Here is an 18,603-nt window from a genome sequence, read left to right on the forward strand (position 1 = left end):
CCTGAGTTAAACTCAACATTTATGCGTGTGTGTGTGTGTGTGTGTGTGTGTGTGATTCTAACACGTAACTCTTGGTATCCCAACACTACTGTTAATAAAAACTAATGGTCAATTTATGTAAAATGGTAAATATGAATTATCCAAAAAGCTGATGGATTAAACTGTTACACTATTAAACCTTTAAACTATTAGAGGACAAAAATTATTTTTCTAGGGAATGATATTTAACCATTTTAATTTTTAGATAACACTGTGAATATTAAAGGGCTTTAATGTAGCTGACTTATTTAACTGGCTTTGAATTTTTGACTACTGAAATTAAAGTAGAATGAAAGAAATCTGTTAGCCGTTAAATCAGAAAATCATGTAGATTAAACTTTGCTGAAGCTTATATTTTCCAGACATAATGATCATCAGAGATATAAACTTCTATTTAATTACAGAAATATTTATTTTCCAATGGTTATATTTCTGTCCTCAATTCATATGCTAAACGACTGGGACCAGTAATGGGATATTCAGAATTGATTTACTTATATCCAAATAACCAAAGTGATTCTTTTTTTTTTTTTTTTTTTTTGGCCATGCTGCGTGGCTTGCAGGATCTTAGTTCCCTGACTAGGGATTGAACCTGTTCCCTTCGCAGTGAAAGCACAGAGTTCTAACCACTGGGCCATGATTTTAAGACATTAACAAATAATATTTAAAATCTAATATCACACCAGTGGCAATAGACTACAGACTAAAATAGGTGATAAATGCACACAGAATTTTCATTTTATTATTTTTATGTGGACTTATATATTGTGCACTTCAAGTTCAGCCATGCTGTATTTTATTCTCATTGTGGACGATGAATAGCTTTTTGTCACTTTAGATACCTTAAAATCAGAGATCGTGTTGGATTCTAGTTGCAGATTTGCTATATACCAGGACTTGTATTTTCTTATCTATAAAATGGGAGCATTTGGTCAGATGATTGTTTCCATCTGTTCTAAAACTTACCAAACTTTGAAAGCAAATCAGCATTTTTCTCTTCTCTCAAGAAACACTTTGGCATTCTTTTAATTTTTATCTCTTAAATTACAATTTATTATATCGAAGAGATTTTTATTGAGCATGTACTACATGTTAGATACTATTTTATGCGCATGGGAAAAACCAGTGAACAAGACAGATACCTTCCCTTTCCTTTTGGCAAGTGAAACTGTTAATGCCCATGTAGTAGTCTAAGAGAGTAGGGGTTATCATGACAGCTCAGGGATCTTGTACAGTGCTGGTACTCCAACTCCCCCAGGTGCTGGTAACCTCCCCTAGTTAGCCTTACCCTCCCCTTCTGTTGTCTCTGTCTCTACACTACAGCCATCAGTGTTTCTGACCTCAACCTGGCAAAATCCATTATCAGAGATTTGTACAGTACAAAGAGGGAATATATGTGATCATTCATGGAGTGACAAACATCACAGTTGTGGTTTTCTTATGGCATCTCTGTTGTCCAGACCATGCAGCTAGAAGTGATCCACTCTATCAAAATCTTAATATTAATGTTTCCCTCTTTATCACTACTCTGATGGAGGCAGATTGTTGCATTTAAAAATAGAATGAGGGACTTCCCTGGTGTCCCAGTGGTTAAGAATCTGCCTGCCAATGCAGGGGACACGGGTTTGAGCCCTGGTCCAGGAAGATCCCACATGCCTCAGAGCAACCAAGCCCGTGCACCACAACTACTGAGCCTGTGCTCTAGAGCCCATGAGCCACAACTACTGAGCCCACAAGCCACAACTACTGAGCCCGCATGCCACAACTACTGAAGCCTGTGCACCTAGAGCCCGTGCTCCACAAGAGAAGCCACCGCAATGAGAAGCCCACACACCACAACGAAGAGTAGCCCTCGCTTGCTGCAACTAGAGAAAGCCCGCAAATAGAAATGAAGACCCAATGCAGCCAAAAATTAAAAAAAATAGAATGAAACAGCTACTGGGCTTTAGGAATTTCAAATTAGTATTAACGTTTAACTTTGCAATTCCCATTATAAACTTTTTATCTTATTTCCATTATTATTATTCCAAAATGTTTTATTCCTGTTATTTTAATTTTTTTTTCCTTGCCACTCCGGCAAGACTGGGAGAATTAGCTGTTTCACCTAACACACAGAAACAAACACAGAGTCAAGCAAAATGAGGAGATAGGGGAATAGGTTCCAAATGAATGGAGAAGTAAAAAAAAAAACACAGGAAAAAAAATCTCAATGAAATGGAGATAAGGAATTTACCTGATAAATATTTCAAAGTAATGGTCAAAAAATGCTCACTGAACCCAGAAGAATGGATGAATACAGGTAGAACTTCAACAGAGACAGAAAATATAAGTACCAAACAGAAACCAAAGAGCTGAAGATTATAATAACTGAACTTAAAAATACACTAGAGGAGTTCAACAGAAGACTAGAAAAAGCAGAAGAAAGAATCAGTAAAAATATGTGGAGATTAAACAACCTACTACTGAACAACCAATGGGTCAATGAGGAAATCGAAGAAGAAATTTAAAGAAATACCTTGAGACAAATGCAAAAGGAAATATAACATACCAAATCTATGGGATGGAGCAAAAGCAGTTTTAAGAGGGAAGTTCAAAGTTCATAGAAACATAGGCCTACCTCAAGAAATAAGGAAAATCTCAAATAAACAATCTAACTTTACACCTAAAGGAAAGAGAAAAAGAAGAATAAACAAAGCCCAAAGTTATTAGAAAGAAGGAAATAATAATGGTCAGAGCAGAAATAAATGAAATAGAGACCAAAAAAACAACATAAAATATCAATGAAACTAAGAACAAGTCCTTCGGAAAGATAAGCAAAATGGACAATCCTTTAGGTAGACTCACTAAGAAAAAAAGAGAGAGGGTTCAAATAAATAAGACCAGAAATGAAAGAGGAGAAACTACAACTGATACCAAACAAATATGAAGGACCATAAGAGACTACTATGAACAATTATATGCCAACAAATTGGACAACCTACAAGAAATGGATACATTCCTAGAAACATACTATCTTCAAAGACTGAATCATGAAGAAATAAAAAATATGAATAGACCAATTACTAGTAAGGAGACTGAATCAATAACCAAAGAACACCCAACAAACAAAAGTCCAGGACCAGACAACTTCAGTGATGAAGTCTATCAAATATTCAAAGAATATTTAATACCTGTCCTTCTCAAACTCTTCTAAGAAACTGTAGAGGAGCAAGTGCTCCCAAGCTCATGTTATGAGGCTAGCATCACCCTGATACCAAAACCAGAGAAGGACACCACAAAAAGAGAAAATTACAGGCCAATATCCCTGATTAACATAGATGCAAAAATCTTCAACTAAGCACTAGCAAATGAATTCAAGAATACATTAAAAGGATTATACATCTTGATGAAGTGGGATTTATTCCAGGGATGAAAGGAAGGTTCAACCTCTGCAAATCAATCAACATGATACACCATGTTAACAAGATGAAGAATAAAAATCATATGATCATCTCAGTAGATGCAGGAAAAGCATATGACAAAAATCAATACCAATCCATAATAAAAATTCTCAACAAACTGGATATAGAGGGAATGTACCTCAACATAATAAGGGCCATTTTTGACAAACCTACAGTTAACATCATAATGAAGAAAACCGAAAGATTTTCCTCTAAGATCAAGAAAAAGACAAGGTTGTCCACTCCCCCCACTTTTATTCAACAAGAATTAGAAGTACTAGCCTGAGCAATTAAGCAGGAAAAAGAAATAATAGGCACCCACATTGGAAAGAAAGAAGTAAAACTGTCACTATTTGTGGACAACATAACTTTACATATAGAAAACCCTAAAGACTCTACCAAAAAACTTTTAAAGCTAATAAATTCAGTAACTTAGCAGAGTACAAAATCAATACACAAAAATCAGTTGCATTTTGATACACTAAAAGTATCAGAAAGAGAAATTAAAAAAATAAACCCATTTACAATTTCATTAAGAAGAATAGAATGCCTAGGAGTAAATTTAACCAAGGAGTTAAAGAACCTATACACTTAAAACTGTAAGACACTGATGAAAAAAGTGAAAAAAACACAAATAAATGGAAAGATATTCCATGCTCATGGATTGGAAGAATTAATGTTGCTCAAATGTCCATATTACCCAAAGCAAACTACAGTTTCAATGCAATCACTATCAAAATTCCAATGACATTTTTCCCAGAAATACAACAAACCATCCTCAAATATGTATAGAATCACAAAAGATCCTGAATAGACAAAGCAATCTTGAGAAAGAAGAATATAGGTGGAGGCATCATGCTCCCTGATTTCAAATTATACATCAAAGCTATAATAATTTAAAGAGTGTGGTTTTGGCATACAAACAGACACATAGATCAGTGGAACATAGCCCAGAAATAAACCCATGTATATATGGCCAATTAATCTATGACAAAGGAGCCATGAATATGGGGGGAATGACAGTCTCTTCAGTTAGTGGTGTTGGGAAAACTGGACAACTACATTCAGAAGAATAAACCTGGACTACTATCTTTCACCATATACAAAAATTAACTCAAAATGGATTAAAGAGTTGAATGTAAGACCATAAACCATAAAACTCTGTAAAGCTTCTGGACATCAGTCTTAGCAATATTTTCTGGATCTGATTCCAAAGGCAATTGCAACAAAAGCAAAAGTAAGCAAATGGGACCATGGGACTACATGAAACTAAAAAGCTTCTGTACAGTGAAGGAAGCCATCATCAAAATGAAATGGCAATCTACTGAATGGAAGAAGATATTTGCAAATCACATATCTATAAGGGGTTAATATCCAAAATATATAAAGAGCTCATACAATTCAGTAAGAAAAAAAAACAAACAATCTGATTAAAAAATGAGCAGAGGATCTAAATAGATATTTTTTTTCCAAAGGAGACATACAGATAGTCAACAGGCACATGGGAAGATGCTCAATATCACTAATCATCAGGGAAATGTTAATCATCACAATGAGATACCCCTTCACAGCTGTCATAATGGCTATTATCAAAAGGACAAGAAATAAGTGTTGGCAAAGATGTAAAGAAAAGGCAACCCTAGTGCACTGTTGGTGGGAATGTAAACTGGTGCAGTCTCTACAGAAACCAGTATGGAAGTTCCTCAAAAAAAAATTAAAATAAAACTATCATATGATCCAGCAATTCTACTTCTGGGTATTTATCCAAAGAAAATGAAAACAATAATTCTAAAAGATACATGCACCTGTATGTCCACTGCAGTACTATTTACAATAGCCAAGATATGAAAACAACCTAAGTGTCCACTGATGTATTAATGGATAAAGAAGATGTGATGTACACACACACACACACACACACACACACACACACACACACACACACACTGGAATACAACTCAGCCATAAAAAGGAATGAAATCTTGAAATTTGCTACAACATGGATGGACCTTGATGGTATTATGTTAAGTGAAGTAAGTCAGACAGAGAAAGACAAATACCATATGATTTCACTTATATGGGGAATCCAAAAAAACAAAACTTACAGAGAACAGATTGGTAGTTGCTAGAGGGGAAGGGTGTTGGGGTGTGGGAGAATGGGTGAAGGAGGCGTTCAAGAGGTACAGACAAAGACAAATACCATATGATTTCACTTATATGTGGAATCTAAAAAACAAAATAAATAACAAAATAGAAACAGAGTCATAGATACAGAGAACAAACATGTAGTTGCCAGAGGATGGGGGCAAGATAGGGGAAGGGGATTAAGAGGTGCAAACTTACAGTTATAAAATAAATGAGTTATGGGTATGAAATACATAGTGTGGGGAATACAGTAAATAATAATAATCTTTGTATGGTGACAGATGGTAACTAGACATCATGGTGATCATTTTGTAATGTATAGAAATATAAAATCAATATATTGTGTACCAGGAAGTAACATAGTTTTGTAGGTCAATTATACTTTAAAAACAAACAAACTCATAGAAAAAGAGATCAGATTTATGGTTATCAGAGTAGGGGGTTGGGGGAGGGGAAATTGGATGAAAGTGGTCAAAAGATACAAACTTTCAGTTTTAACATAAACAAGTACTCAGGGATATAGCGTACAACATGATTAATTAACACTGCTGTATATTATATATGAAAGTCGTTAAGAGAGTCAATGCCAAGATTTCTCATCACAAGGAAAAAAGTTTTCTTTTCTTTTGTTTGTATATGAGATGATAGATATTAACTAAACATATTGTGGTCATCATCTCATGATGTACATAAATCAAATCTTTATGGAGTACACCTTAAACTTATATAGTGCTGTATGTCAATTATATCTCAGTAAAACTGGAAGAAAAAATAAAATGCCAATGGCTACTAAAACGCAAAAGAAAAAAAAAGTTGGATTTTTTCCACCTACTGCGGTATCAAAATGCTGCCTGAAACGTCCCAATCTCAGGATTTTTATTGCTGGTGATGATGCATGAGGTGGAAAGAACATCACTTGATTTTCGAATAAGTGATTAAGCTTGTGCTACTGACTACATTATAGAAAAAATAAAAAGAACGTGGGAAATGAAAAAAAAGAGGTACAAACTTGCAGTTATAAGTCATGAGGATGTAATGTACAGGATGGTGACTATAGTTGACAAAATTATATTACAAATTTTCAAGTTGCCAAAAAAGTAAATCTTAAAAGTTCTCACCACAAGAAGAAAAAGATTTGTAACTCTGCATAGTGACAGATGGTAATGAGACTTGCCGTGGTGATCATTTCACAGTGTATGCAAATGTCGAACCTTTATGCTGTACACCTTAAACTAATACAATGTTATATGCCAATTATACTTCAATAAAAAGAAACCAAAAATAAATAAATGAATTTGTTTTGAAAAGAAATCTGACATTTATCTTTTGAAATGGCAGGTGAGACTAACAGTCTGAGTCAAGTTCTCCATCTACCAAGAAAGCATTTGAAATGAGAATATACTAAGGAGTCATGGGGTTTCATATATGAAAGTTTAACTTTTTTTTCATTTTAAGAAAGTAGAATCATTATCATAAATGTGAGTGCTTTATATCTGTAAGCTGCATGTTTTTACTATATGACTGTAATTTTTGAAAAAGCTTCAGCACCTTCCAAATGAGTTTATTAAAAAATTATGTAATTAAGATGTAAATGTGTATCCTTTTCATTTGACCACTAAGGGGTCTAAAAGTATATCATTAGCAGCTTAGTGTTTCAAAAGATCAAGAAAGAGTGATAAATTATCATATAGACAAAGAAAAATGCCAGATTTCTATCCTTTTTCTCCTGTTGGATCTCAAATTAGTATTGCTCCAGAGTTTTATGGAAAATACTTCAGATAGACTCAATAAGCTGAGCCATCTCCAGAACACTCAAGCTTTCTAATATGACAAGGATTATCTAGAAACCTTGCCAAGTTCTTTATCTTATGATATTTTAATGATTTTATGGTGAGGCTAAAGCAAACATATCTCCTTAGGTGACATATTCAATGACCTTATGGAGACTCCGGAATTTTGAGTTCATATGTGGCATACTTTTGTAGTTTCACCTCAGTCAGTTATAAATTATAGTCAGAATTGCTCAAATTCCCTTCATGTATAGCTCTACTCCTTTGTGCACCATTATGTTAGCATTCCTCATTATATTTAGAAAGCTACTCTACTAATATGGGATGAATTGTGTCCCCTCAACATTCGTATGATGAAGTCCTAACCCTAATACCTCAGAATGTGACCCTATTTGCAGACAGGACATTTAAAGAGGTAATTAAGTTAAAAAAAAAAAAAGGTCATTAGGGTAGACCCTAATCCAATATGACTGGTGTCCTTATAAGAGAAATTGGGAGACATGCATGTACAGAGGGAAGACCATCTGAAGACAGCTATTTACAAGGCATGGAGAGAGTCCTCAGAAAAAAACAACCCTGCCAAAGCCTTGACCTCAGACTTCCAGCCTCCAGAACTGTGAGAAAATAAACTTCTGTTCTTTAAGCCTCTCAGTCTGTGGTATTTTGTTAGGCCGCCCTAGTAAACTAACATATCCATTAAACTGGATATGAACAACCAAATATATTGTCCCTACCATTAAGGGAAGGATGACAGAATGAAGCCTGGATCATTTTAATGAATCCTCTACATGTCCCATGGATGTTTTACCATATTTTATACTTTAATAGATCATAAATATTTTCTGGGCTTTTTTGTTTATTTATGAGTACTTATGGTTGAAACTGCCATCAGTAGGTCATATATATATAGATAGATAGACCATTCAGGACTTCCTCTGTCTTTATCTTAGGATGGGAAAGGAAAAGTTGATACTGCTCTGGCCAAAACTGCTGTCTGTCCCCGAGAATGCATTCTCTCTTTCTTCATTTATAAGACCTACTCATCATTTCAGCAGGACACACTGGCTACCCAGCCAGATAGAGACCATCTTTTGCCACCCTCCCTGAAGGCTAGATATGATCATGTGATTAAGATCTGGCAAATGGAATTTTGGCTTATTTCTTATAGCAGCCCAGCCTGCACCTAAATACATGATTGTCATTGATCCCAACTAAATTATCACATAGAAATATAATGTTTGTTTGGGTGATAAGGGGAAATAAAAGGCCAATGTAACTTCTAATCTGTACCCTCTATACACTCACTACTCTAATAATCTCACAATATATACTATCCTGAACTAATAACTGCAAGTAAGTATCTTATTTCTAACAACAAATCTATTCTGAAAGGGAAGAAAGAGACATTTATTTCCTACTGTTTATTTGACAAAAATTGTATGTAACAAATTTTTACATCTACTTGTCATCTGAATCTACACAAAGAAAATCAGTTTTCAGTTTTGGTCTCATTGTATGACTAAGTTTTTACATAATGCAATTAAAATTTCCCAAATTTGGATAATCTAGATAGGCTTCTTGAATTAAAAATAAAGCACAGATCTCTTAAACATCTAGTTAACGCAGGCACATGTTTGTTAATTTATAAAAATGAGGGGGCAGAGTGTGCTATGATTTATTTTTTTCTAAGTGCCCAAAGGCTTGGCAAAGTTTAAGGTGAAAACGCATTATTAATATCAACTATTTACTTTATATCAACACACTTTTAAGTAATGCAGTAATATATCAACTGAAAAAAATATATTAAGCTATTAGTGCCTTGACCTTGAACTGTAGAGAACAATGATGTCTGACTGGCTGTCAGAGAAACAGCAAGAATCTACCAGCCGAGGATTAAAGGAAATCCCGTGCCGTTTGGTGATGGAAACGATAGCGGTCATACAGACCCCATGAGATTTTTTCTATGATTGCGACATCAACAATCCGCTGATCTTGCGAGTCTGTCCTGCCCAACTGTCTGCAGTCTCTGCATCTTTGCCTTCCTCATGGCTGTGGGGTCCACCTGAATAGTCTCTCTTAGGCAAGCTAGGGAACATAGAATCTCATCTTTGGACTGACTTTCTGACTAATGATGTATATATTTTTAAGGACTTATTCATAACCTACCTAATTCTAAACAAGCTTTGGAGAGACACTTGCTAAAGCTTCCCACTGGCTTTATTGTAATCCTGAAATATACAGTTAAACTACTGATGAATTTTTGAGGAATGGGAGAATGAAGCACAATAATATTTATGAATCTATTATTGTTGCACACTAAGAGTTCCTTGAAAAATCATATTGCTGTATGTTTTCATGTATGCTAAAAATAACCTTCAGTGATATAGGTTTTACCTTTCCCCAGGCAACTTCAGAATCCAAATTACTAGGCATTCCTTCAACTGCTGATCTCTTTGTCAACTCCATATCCGTAGCTGCCAGCCATTCTGTCAAGGCATTCATTTCCTTTCGCATCTTACGGGACAATTTCAAGCATTTCTCCAACTGTTGCTTTCTTTCTGTTACCTGAAAAGAATGATAATAAAATATAGTTTGGTTTACTTTTTCAATTCAAGTTTAATTTTAGCTACTTAATCAGAAATTTCATATTTTTGTCATTTTAAAATAACCTTTTTCTTACTTTTTAAAAATAATATTTTAGAAAAATTATATATTCTGAATATTAATAATGAATAAGCACAGTCTAGGGAAGATGAGATCGTTTCTCCAAAAGATAGTGTCCTGCATCAGGTAGAAAGAAAAGGTATTATTTTCTCTAATATAAATAAAAAATAAATTATGGACAAATTTTTTTAAATAAATAGAATGATATAAATCAAACTGAAGATATGACACGTTTCTTTTAGAAACCCTTCAGTCATCTGTCTAAGAGATTGGCAAGAACATTTACAAATGAGGCTTGCCCTTACTGGTAAGGAATCAAAATGGGGAGAGAATACTATTTCTCTCCAAAGGCCAAAATATTTATAAAATATTTAGAATAGCCAATTTTATTGTCATTGCATCTTTAAAGTGTCTCATTTTTGCACAAAAACAACACAAAGAATAGGTCACTTCCTCCTTAAATATACATTTATTATCCAAAGGGGGCAACAAAATTTGATACCATAACAAAATTTTCACTCTCATTAATAGAGAAATCATGACTTGATCCTGTGTTCCAGTTCTCAGTGTTTAAAACTAAGACCCTCAAAGTCAAATTGTTCCATGGTCTCACACAGAGAATGAACAAATTTGTGTTTCTCCACCACTTTTCCTGATGTGCCTACATCTTGTGAGTTGGTTGTTTGAATAAAAAGCCCAGAATCTCTTATCTCTTGTTGATACACACACACACACACACACACACACACACACACACACACACACACACACACACATATGTGTACATATATATACACACACATATATATATGTGTGTATATATATACACACACACTTATATATTCTACAAACAAAATAACAATTCAGCCATAAGCATGAAAAAATTGCCAAAGATATCTTTAAAGAATTTTAAATACTGCAATGAAAATAAATACCCTGAAACTTTGAGAAAAATTCTAAATACTCAACAAAATTTGTTTCTTTAACAGAGGTGTGTGTACATTAAAAAAAAAATGTTTAGTTGCTGAGGCTGTAAATTCAATTTTTTTTTTTTTTTTTTTTTTTTTACGGATTTTCCCTTCTATTCTTCCCTTCAGGGAAGTGAAAGCATCTGCCATTTTGAGTGCAAGGATTTTACTTGTATGTGGGAGAAAAAATATACACCTTATGGTGTGTTCCTATGCATAGTTATTTTTTCTATGTATTATTGGTAGAAAAAGAATTCTAGATTCAATATTTCAAAGAAATTCTATCTTCCCAGAGCTAATGCATTATTGATTTTATTTATTCTATTTTGTTTATATCCAGATAAATAGGTTTTAATAAAACAGGAGACACTGTCATCTTAAGGAAAATTGAGTTTTACACTTTTTTTATTTTTGGTGGAGAAAGGATACATTAAAAATAGTGCCACCTGTAGTAGAAATCATTATTTCATGAATGCTTAAAAATGTAAGTGAGGCTGACATGAGTATTGAGGCTTTGAGTATGAGCATTTGAGGCTAAAATGAATATTGCTATTTATGTATATTGTAATATAATTTAAAGCATACAGGAACTGTAAGTATTATTATATCTAGGGTGCTAGGTGTAATATCACTCAATAAAATTAAATAGATTTAGATATAAGAAACTCTATTTTTATTCATTGAACAATTAAGCTAAGTTGGTGATATTAACCAAACTAATAAAATTGTGTTAAGAAAAGTGTCATGCTCTGAACTGAAATGCCCCCAAAATTAATAAATTGAAGCCCAAGCTCCCATGTGACTGTACCTGAATATAGAGTCTTTGGAAAGTAATTAAGGTTAAATGAGGTTACAGGGTGGGACCTAATCAGATAGGATTGTGGCCCTATTAGAAGAGGAAGAAAAAGATATCCCTCCTTCTCCCTCCATCCCTCTTATCCTCTTCTCCCCTTCCTTCCCCCACCCCTCCCACTCCCCCTCCTTCTCCACCATGTGAGAACACAGTGAGAAAGTGGCCGTCTGCAAGCCAGGAAGAGGGTCCTTACTAGACTGACACCTTGATCTTGAACTTACCAGCCTTCAGCACTGTGAGAAACAAAATGTTCTTGTTTAAGCCACCTAGTCTATGGTATTTTGTTATGGCAGCCTAAGCTGACTAATACAAAAAAGTAATATATATTGAACTGAGGCAAGTAAAATGATTTAAATTCCAAAGACTATTAAAATAGAAGGGTTTATATATTTATATAAAAAGAATGATACATTAAGATATCCTCTGTTTCCATAAAACAAAAACCACTATTGTTGAAGGTGCTTGGAAGATTTAAATATGAACAATTTTTTCTCAGAAAAGGAATACATGACTTCTGCCATTTTATAATATGATATTTGTACATATTCCCTTTATCACTAATGTTTCTAAATCTTTATTTCAAAAATAAGTGCCTGCCCCACATTTTTGCTGTGTTCTGTCATGCTTTTAAAGCTAAGTATGATTTCTTAGTCATCGTTCATTTTGCTTTAATGATATTACTCAGTGCCAAATGGTTAAATAAACATACACTTCCAAATATACATTTTCAGGGATAAATAGGTCTTCACATCATCATAAGAATCATTTACTCCTTAATAATAATTAACGACACTAATAGGACACTAATAATACTAATAAGTATTAGTTATTAGTAAAAATAATTAAGGACACTAATAAGGACACTAATAATAATCAGGACACTAATAGTCTTCTAATGTCATTTTTATTGTTTTAAATTCAAAGTGATTTATTCTACATTATTTTATGTTAAATTTACTCTTGCAAAGGCAAAGATTTTGTGCAAATTCTTCAAGGCAAAGAAAAGGCCCAGACAATAATTTATATTTGAAACAGCTAATTCTCTTTCAAAACTTTAAATTAGAAGGTTTTTAAAATATAAAAATAAAGACTGTCAACTAATATGAATGGTGATTTTCAGATTTTCATTTGAATCTAAAACTCACTTTCTCTCAGTGATAAGTAATTTGCAATTTGTAGCTTCAAGACATAACCTTCAATCTACTTTCAGGGTGCAATATTAGAATTCTGCCTCTGCATGGCTACTTCTCAAACATGGGCAAGCACTTACATTTGTGTCTAAGATGAAGTGACAATTTTCTCATTGATGTTGTTATATTCAATAAAGTTGGGAACCTGAGCCGTAAAAACAGACTCTTTTCTCCCCACTGGTCTCAGTAAAGCTCTTTCTATGTAGAATGTATCAACTCCACTGTACCTAAATATAAGTCCTAAATATAAGTAGGTATATTAGTTTATAAAATTACCAGCCTTTGAGTCATCACAAGTAACTATAGATAATGAAAAGAAGGGGCAAGTTTAGAACAAAGAAACCCTTTTAGAATTATCTGATGGACCAATAAAAATCTCTCTGAGCTGTACATATTTTTTAATGTAGACTGAAAAGAAGACCCTCGCTGATTAATTACTGTTTCTTAAGAACTGCAAATTGGAATTTATCTATCTCTCTCTTTGTCTGTGTATGTATATATGTACGTATCTATGTATCCATGTATCTATCTATCTGTAGGGAGTAAATGATTTAGCCTTCCTAAGACATTAATTGTGCATAATTACTGACTCTTACTTTACAATATATAAGGAAAGTGGGAAGTAGCCAGTGCTTATGGTTTCAGCATGCACACACCTTTGCTCCCAGCTCATTATAATGCAATTTCAAAGCCGTTACTCTTTCGTCAAGCTCTTTAGGGTTTTCTGTCTGCTTCTTCTGTACAATCTGACGTCCAGTTTTGATCACCATTTCCACTTCAGACTTCACTTCACTCAGACTTTTATACAAGTTCTAAGTTAAAACATAAAACAAAACAGAATAATAAGCAATAGTGTCTAGTTCATACTATTATTAATAAAAAGAAACAGGAGTAGAGATCACCTGAATTGCTATTCTATGGTTACAGTTTTAATGGAGTAGCATTTTGCAGCTGTGGTCAATATCCAGCTTTTGCATTTTCTGTTGATTCAGTGCTTCTATTTGTAATTATATGTACACATAAAGACACGCATATTATGCAGTTATACTTACCAAAGTAAGGGTACATAACACATATATTTAATTCTTCATTCCAAGTTTATAAAGATCATTTCTAAAAGTTATATAATTTCTATTGGGTTGGTCAAAAGGTTCCTTCAGTTTTTAAAGTAAAAATGAAAGACACATTTTTCATTTTCACCAAGAACTTTATTGAACAACACATTCACTGTTTTGTTCCACTACCTTCTGCCATTTTTCATGCAGCTTCATAATTTCATCTTCCCAAAATGTCTTATCTTTTTGAGCAAAGAACTGTTCCAGGTGGCTTTTACGGTCTTCCAGGGAATTGAAATGTTTTCTATTAAGAGAATTTTGTAAAGACTGAAATAAATGGAAATCCGAAGGTGCAATGTCTGGTGAATACAGCGGATGAATCAGAACTTCCCAGCCAAGCTGTAACAGTTTTTGCCTGATCATCAAAGAAACATGCGGTCTTGCGTTATCCTGATGGAAGATTATGCATTTTCTGTTGACTAATTCTGGACTTTTTTTGTCAAGTGCTGCTTTCAGTTGGTCTAATTAGGAGCAGTACTTGTTGGAATTAATTGTTTGGTTTTCCAGAAGAAGCTCATAATAAAGGACTCCCTTCCAATCCCATCATATACAGAATATCACCTTCTTTGGATGAAGATCGGCCTTTGGCGTGGTTGGTGGTGGTTCATTTCGCTTGGCCCACGATCTCTTCCATTCCACACTGTTGTACAGTATCCACTTTTCATCGCCCGTCACAATTTGTTTTAAAAACAGAACGTTTTCATTACATTTAAGTAGCGAATCGCATGTGGAAATAAGGTCAAGAAGTTTTTTTTCGCTTAACTTATGTGGAACCCAAACACCAAAGCAATTCACATAACCAAGCTGGTGCAAATGATGTTCAATGCTTGATTTGGATATTTTGAGTATGTTGGCTATCTCCTGCGTGGTATAACACTGATAGTTCTCAATAAATGTCTCGATCGCTATCAACATCAACTGGTCTACCCGACCCTGGAGCATCATCCAGTGAGAAATCTCCAACACGAAACTTTGCAAACCACTTTTTTTTTTTAAACATCTTTATTGGTGTATAATTGTTTTACAAGGGTGTGTTAGTTTCTGCTTTATAACAAAGTGAATCAGTTATACATATACATATATCCCCATATCTCTTCCCTCTTGCATCTCCCTCCCTATCCCACCCCTCTAGGTGGTCACAAAGCACCGAGCTGATCTCCCTCTGCTATGCGGCTGCTTCCCACTAGCTATCTATTTCACGTTTGGTAGTATGTATGTCCATGCCACTCTCTCACTCTGTCCCAGCTTACCCTTCCCCCTCCCCGTATCATCAAGTCCATTCTCTAGTAGGTCTACTCCTTTATTCCCGTCTTGCCCCTAGGTTCTTCATGACCAATTTTTTTTTTTAGATTCCATATTTATGTGTTAGCATATAATATTTGTTTTTCTCTTTCTGACTTACCTCACTCTGTATGACAGACTCTAGGTCCATCCACCTCACTACAAATAACTCAATTTTGTTTCTTTTTATGGCTGAGTAATATTCCATTGTATATATGTGCCACATCTTCTTTATCCATTCATCTGTCGAGGGACACTTAGGTTGCTTCCATGTCCTGGTTATTGTAAATAGAGCTGCATTGAACATGGTGGTACATGCCTCTTTTTGAATTACGGTTTTCTCAGGGTATATGCCCAGTAGTGGGATTGCTGGGTCGTATGGCAGTTCTATTTGTAGTTTTTTAAGGAACCTCCATACTGTTCTCCATAGTGGCAGGAGCAATTTACATTCCCACCAACAGTGCAAGAGGGTTCCCTTTTCTCCACACCCTCTCCAGCATTTATTGTTTGTAGATTTTTTGATGATGGCCATTCTGACTGCTGTGAGATGATATCTCATTGTAGTTTTGATTTGCATTTCTCTAATGATTAATGATGTTGAGCATTCTTTCACGTGTTTGTTGGCAATCTGTATATCTTCTTTAGAGAAATGTCTATTTAGGTCTTCTGCCTATTTTTGGATTGGGTTATTTGTTTTTTTGATATTGAGCTGCATGAGTTGCTTGTATATTTTGGAGATGAATCCTTTGTCAGCTGCTTCATTTGCAAATATTTTCTCCCATTCTGAGGGTTGTCTTTTCATCTTGTTTATGGTTTCCTTTGCTGTGCAAAAGCTTTTAAGTTTCATTAGGTCCCATTTGTTTATTTTTGTTTTTATTTCCATTTCTCTAGGAGGTGGGTCAAAAAGGATCTTGCTGTGATTTATGTCATAGAGTGTTCTGCCTAAGTTTTCCTCTAAGAGTTTGATAGTGACTGGCCTTACATTTAGGTCTTTAATCCATTTGGAGTTTATTTTTCTGTATGGTGTTAGGGAATGTTCTAATTTCATTCTTTTACATGTAGCTGTCCAGTTTTCCCAGCACCACTTATTGAAGAGGCTGTCTTTTCTCCACTGTATATTTTTGCCGCCTTTATCAAAGATAAGGTGACCATATGTGTGTGGGTTTATCTCTGGGCTTTCTATCCTGTTCCATTGATCTATAATTCTGTTTTTGTGCCAGTACCATACTGTCTTGATTACTGTAGCTCTGTAGTATAGTCTGAAGTCAGGGAGCCCGGCAAACCACTTTTGACGTGTTTGATCAGCCACAGCACCTTCTCCATACACTGAACAAATCTTTTTTTGCGTTTTTACCTTTCTTGAAATAATAAAGCATAATATGCTGAAAACGTTGCTTTTTTTCTCCCATCTTCAATATTAAAATGGCTACACAAAAATTCACCAATTTTGATGTGTTTTTTTTAGATGCATGTTGATATGACAGCTGTCACAATACAATCTAACAAAATTGTTTTGAATGAAGTTAAACACAACTAAGTGCTAGTGGAGCCATCTTACAGTAAAAACCAAACGAACTTTTTGGCCAACCCAACTTTTTAAGTGTTACAATTATATAATTCTAGCTGTGAGTTTGGAAAAATTCATTTACTCATTCCCCAGGTATTTGTTGAGTGCCTGCTTATACCAGACAGTATTTGAGTCACTAGAGAATCAGTGGTGGCCAAGCCAGACACGTTCAGTGTTGTTCTCATGGTGCTACATTATAGTCGGGATAAAACATCTAAATTTCCAGACCATAATTTCAATATATATTAAATCACATATAAGGAGGGAAGGTAATTTTAAATGTTAATTAATTATACAAATTTATTTTCTTAATGGGGCTGATTAACTAACTATAGACTGATATAAAATATTATGTAAAACTCACATGTACATCACAATTATAAAGAACACATATATTGGTTCACAGTAGTTTACTGCCATAACAAATCCTCATGAAACAAATGTCATAGCTTTCCCTTGTAGTTATTTTACTTGGAAAGATATGTGCATTTGAATGTATGTATATATATATGTATGCATGTGTACATGTACATATGTATATGTGTATATGTATACATGCGTATGTAATAGTTTACTTACACATTGCTGCATTAAGTTGTTCAGTGGTGAGCCTGAACAACAAATATTTATTTTATTGGTACTAAGAAATAAAGTTGCTAGTAGGTAATTGCTGTTATTTGGGAGTTAGGAAAGAAATTAGGTTTCTTTTTTCTTTTCAGTTTGAAATCAGTGTTTAAAACAAAGCATTTTGTAAATGCTAAGCAATTATCCTATTAATTAAGGCTACATACATAAATATTTCCACCTTAATCCCTACTTTGATGATTGCCTGATGTTATTATTCCTTTATTAATAATTGTGAGTTCTTTCTGAATTTTCCATATGATTTTTTAATTCATTTACTTCTATCTTAGGAATTATAAATTTATCTGGGTATTCAGAAACACTTAAATAATTAATTATCACACTGGGACTGAATTCTTGAATTTTGGAATCAGAGATACTTCCAAATGACTTACTATTTAAATTTTTTTAAATGTCAGTTATTTACCTTTATGAGGAAAGTTCATTCAAAGTACTAAATAGCCATTTACATCATATCATTCAATAGACAGATAAAATATTTATCATTAAGAAAGGAAAATAGTCTTTATATTTGTCTGTGTTCATGTTTGTAAGACTTTTTTTTTTAAGGCCGCGCCATGTAGCATACGGGATCTTAGTTCCCCGACCAGGGATAGAACCCGTGCCCCCTGCATTGGGAGCATGGAATCTTAACCACTGGACCGCCAGGGAAGTCCCTGTAAGACTTTTTTTAACAGAACAAAAATTACTTGAAAGCAAAGGCCATGATTATAGTATATGTAAGAGAGCATCTTAAGTAATGAAAAAATACAAAAGTTGTAAAGAAAATATATCCTTATGGAAGAACGACTTGAATTGGTCCTGACATTTAAACCAGAACCAGAAACAGATTGAGTAAATACTGTGAACTGTTTCCTCTGTACTGAGTCAGGGCATAGTAACACCTGGGTGCAGGTAGGGTTTTTT

At 34.2% G+C, this 18,603-nt stretch overlaps 1 protein-coding gene across 8 annotated transcripts in view; it reads right to left on the reverse strand.

Annotated features, from left to right (window-relative positions):
• DMD (dystrophin) overlaps positions 1 to 18,603 on the reverse strand; it is a 2,485,149-nt gene that overhangs the window by 1,279,648 nt on the left and 1,186,898 nt on the right. For all 8 annotated transcript variants that reach the window (XM_082378022.1, XM_082378021.1, XM_082378025.1 and 5 more), the window contains 2 exons: positions 13,746 to 13,901; positions 9,809 to 9,979 (listed from right to left, as the gene is read on the reverse strand). In XM_082378022.1, coding sequence (XP_082234148.1) covers positions 9,809 to 9,979; positions 13,746 to 13,901 — 327 coding nt within the window. The remainder of the gene's footprint in view (positions 1 to 9,808; positions 9,980 to 13,745; positions 13,902 to 18,603) is intronic.

The sequence above is a fragment of the Balaenoptera borealis genome (assembly GCF_965194805.1).
Source record: "Balaenoptera borealis genome assembly, chromosome: X".
In the NCBI taxonomy this organism is placed as follows: domain Eukaryota; kingdom Metazoa; phylum Chordata; class Mammalia; order Artiodactyla; family Balaenopteridae; genus Balaenoptera; species Balaenoptera borealis.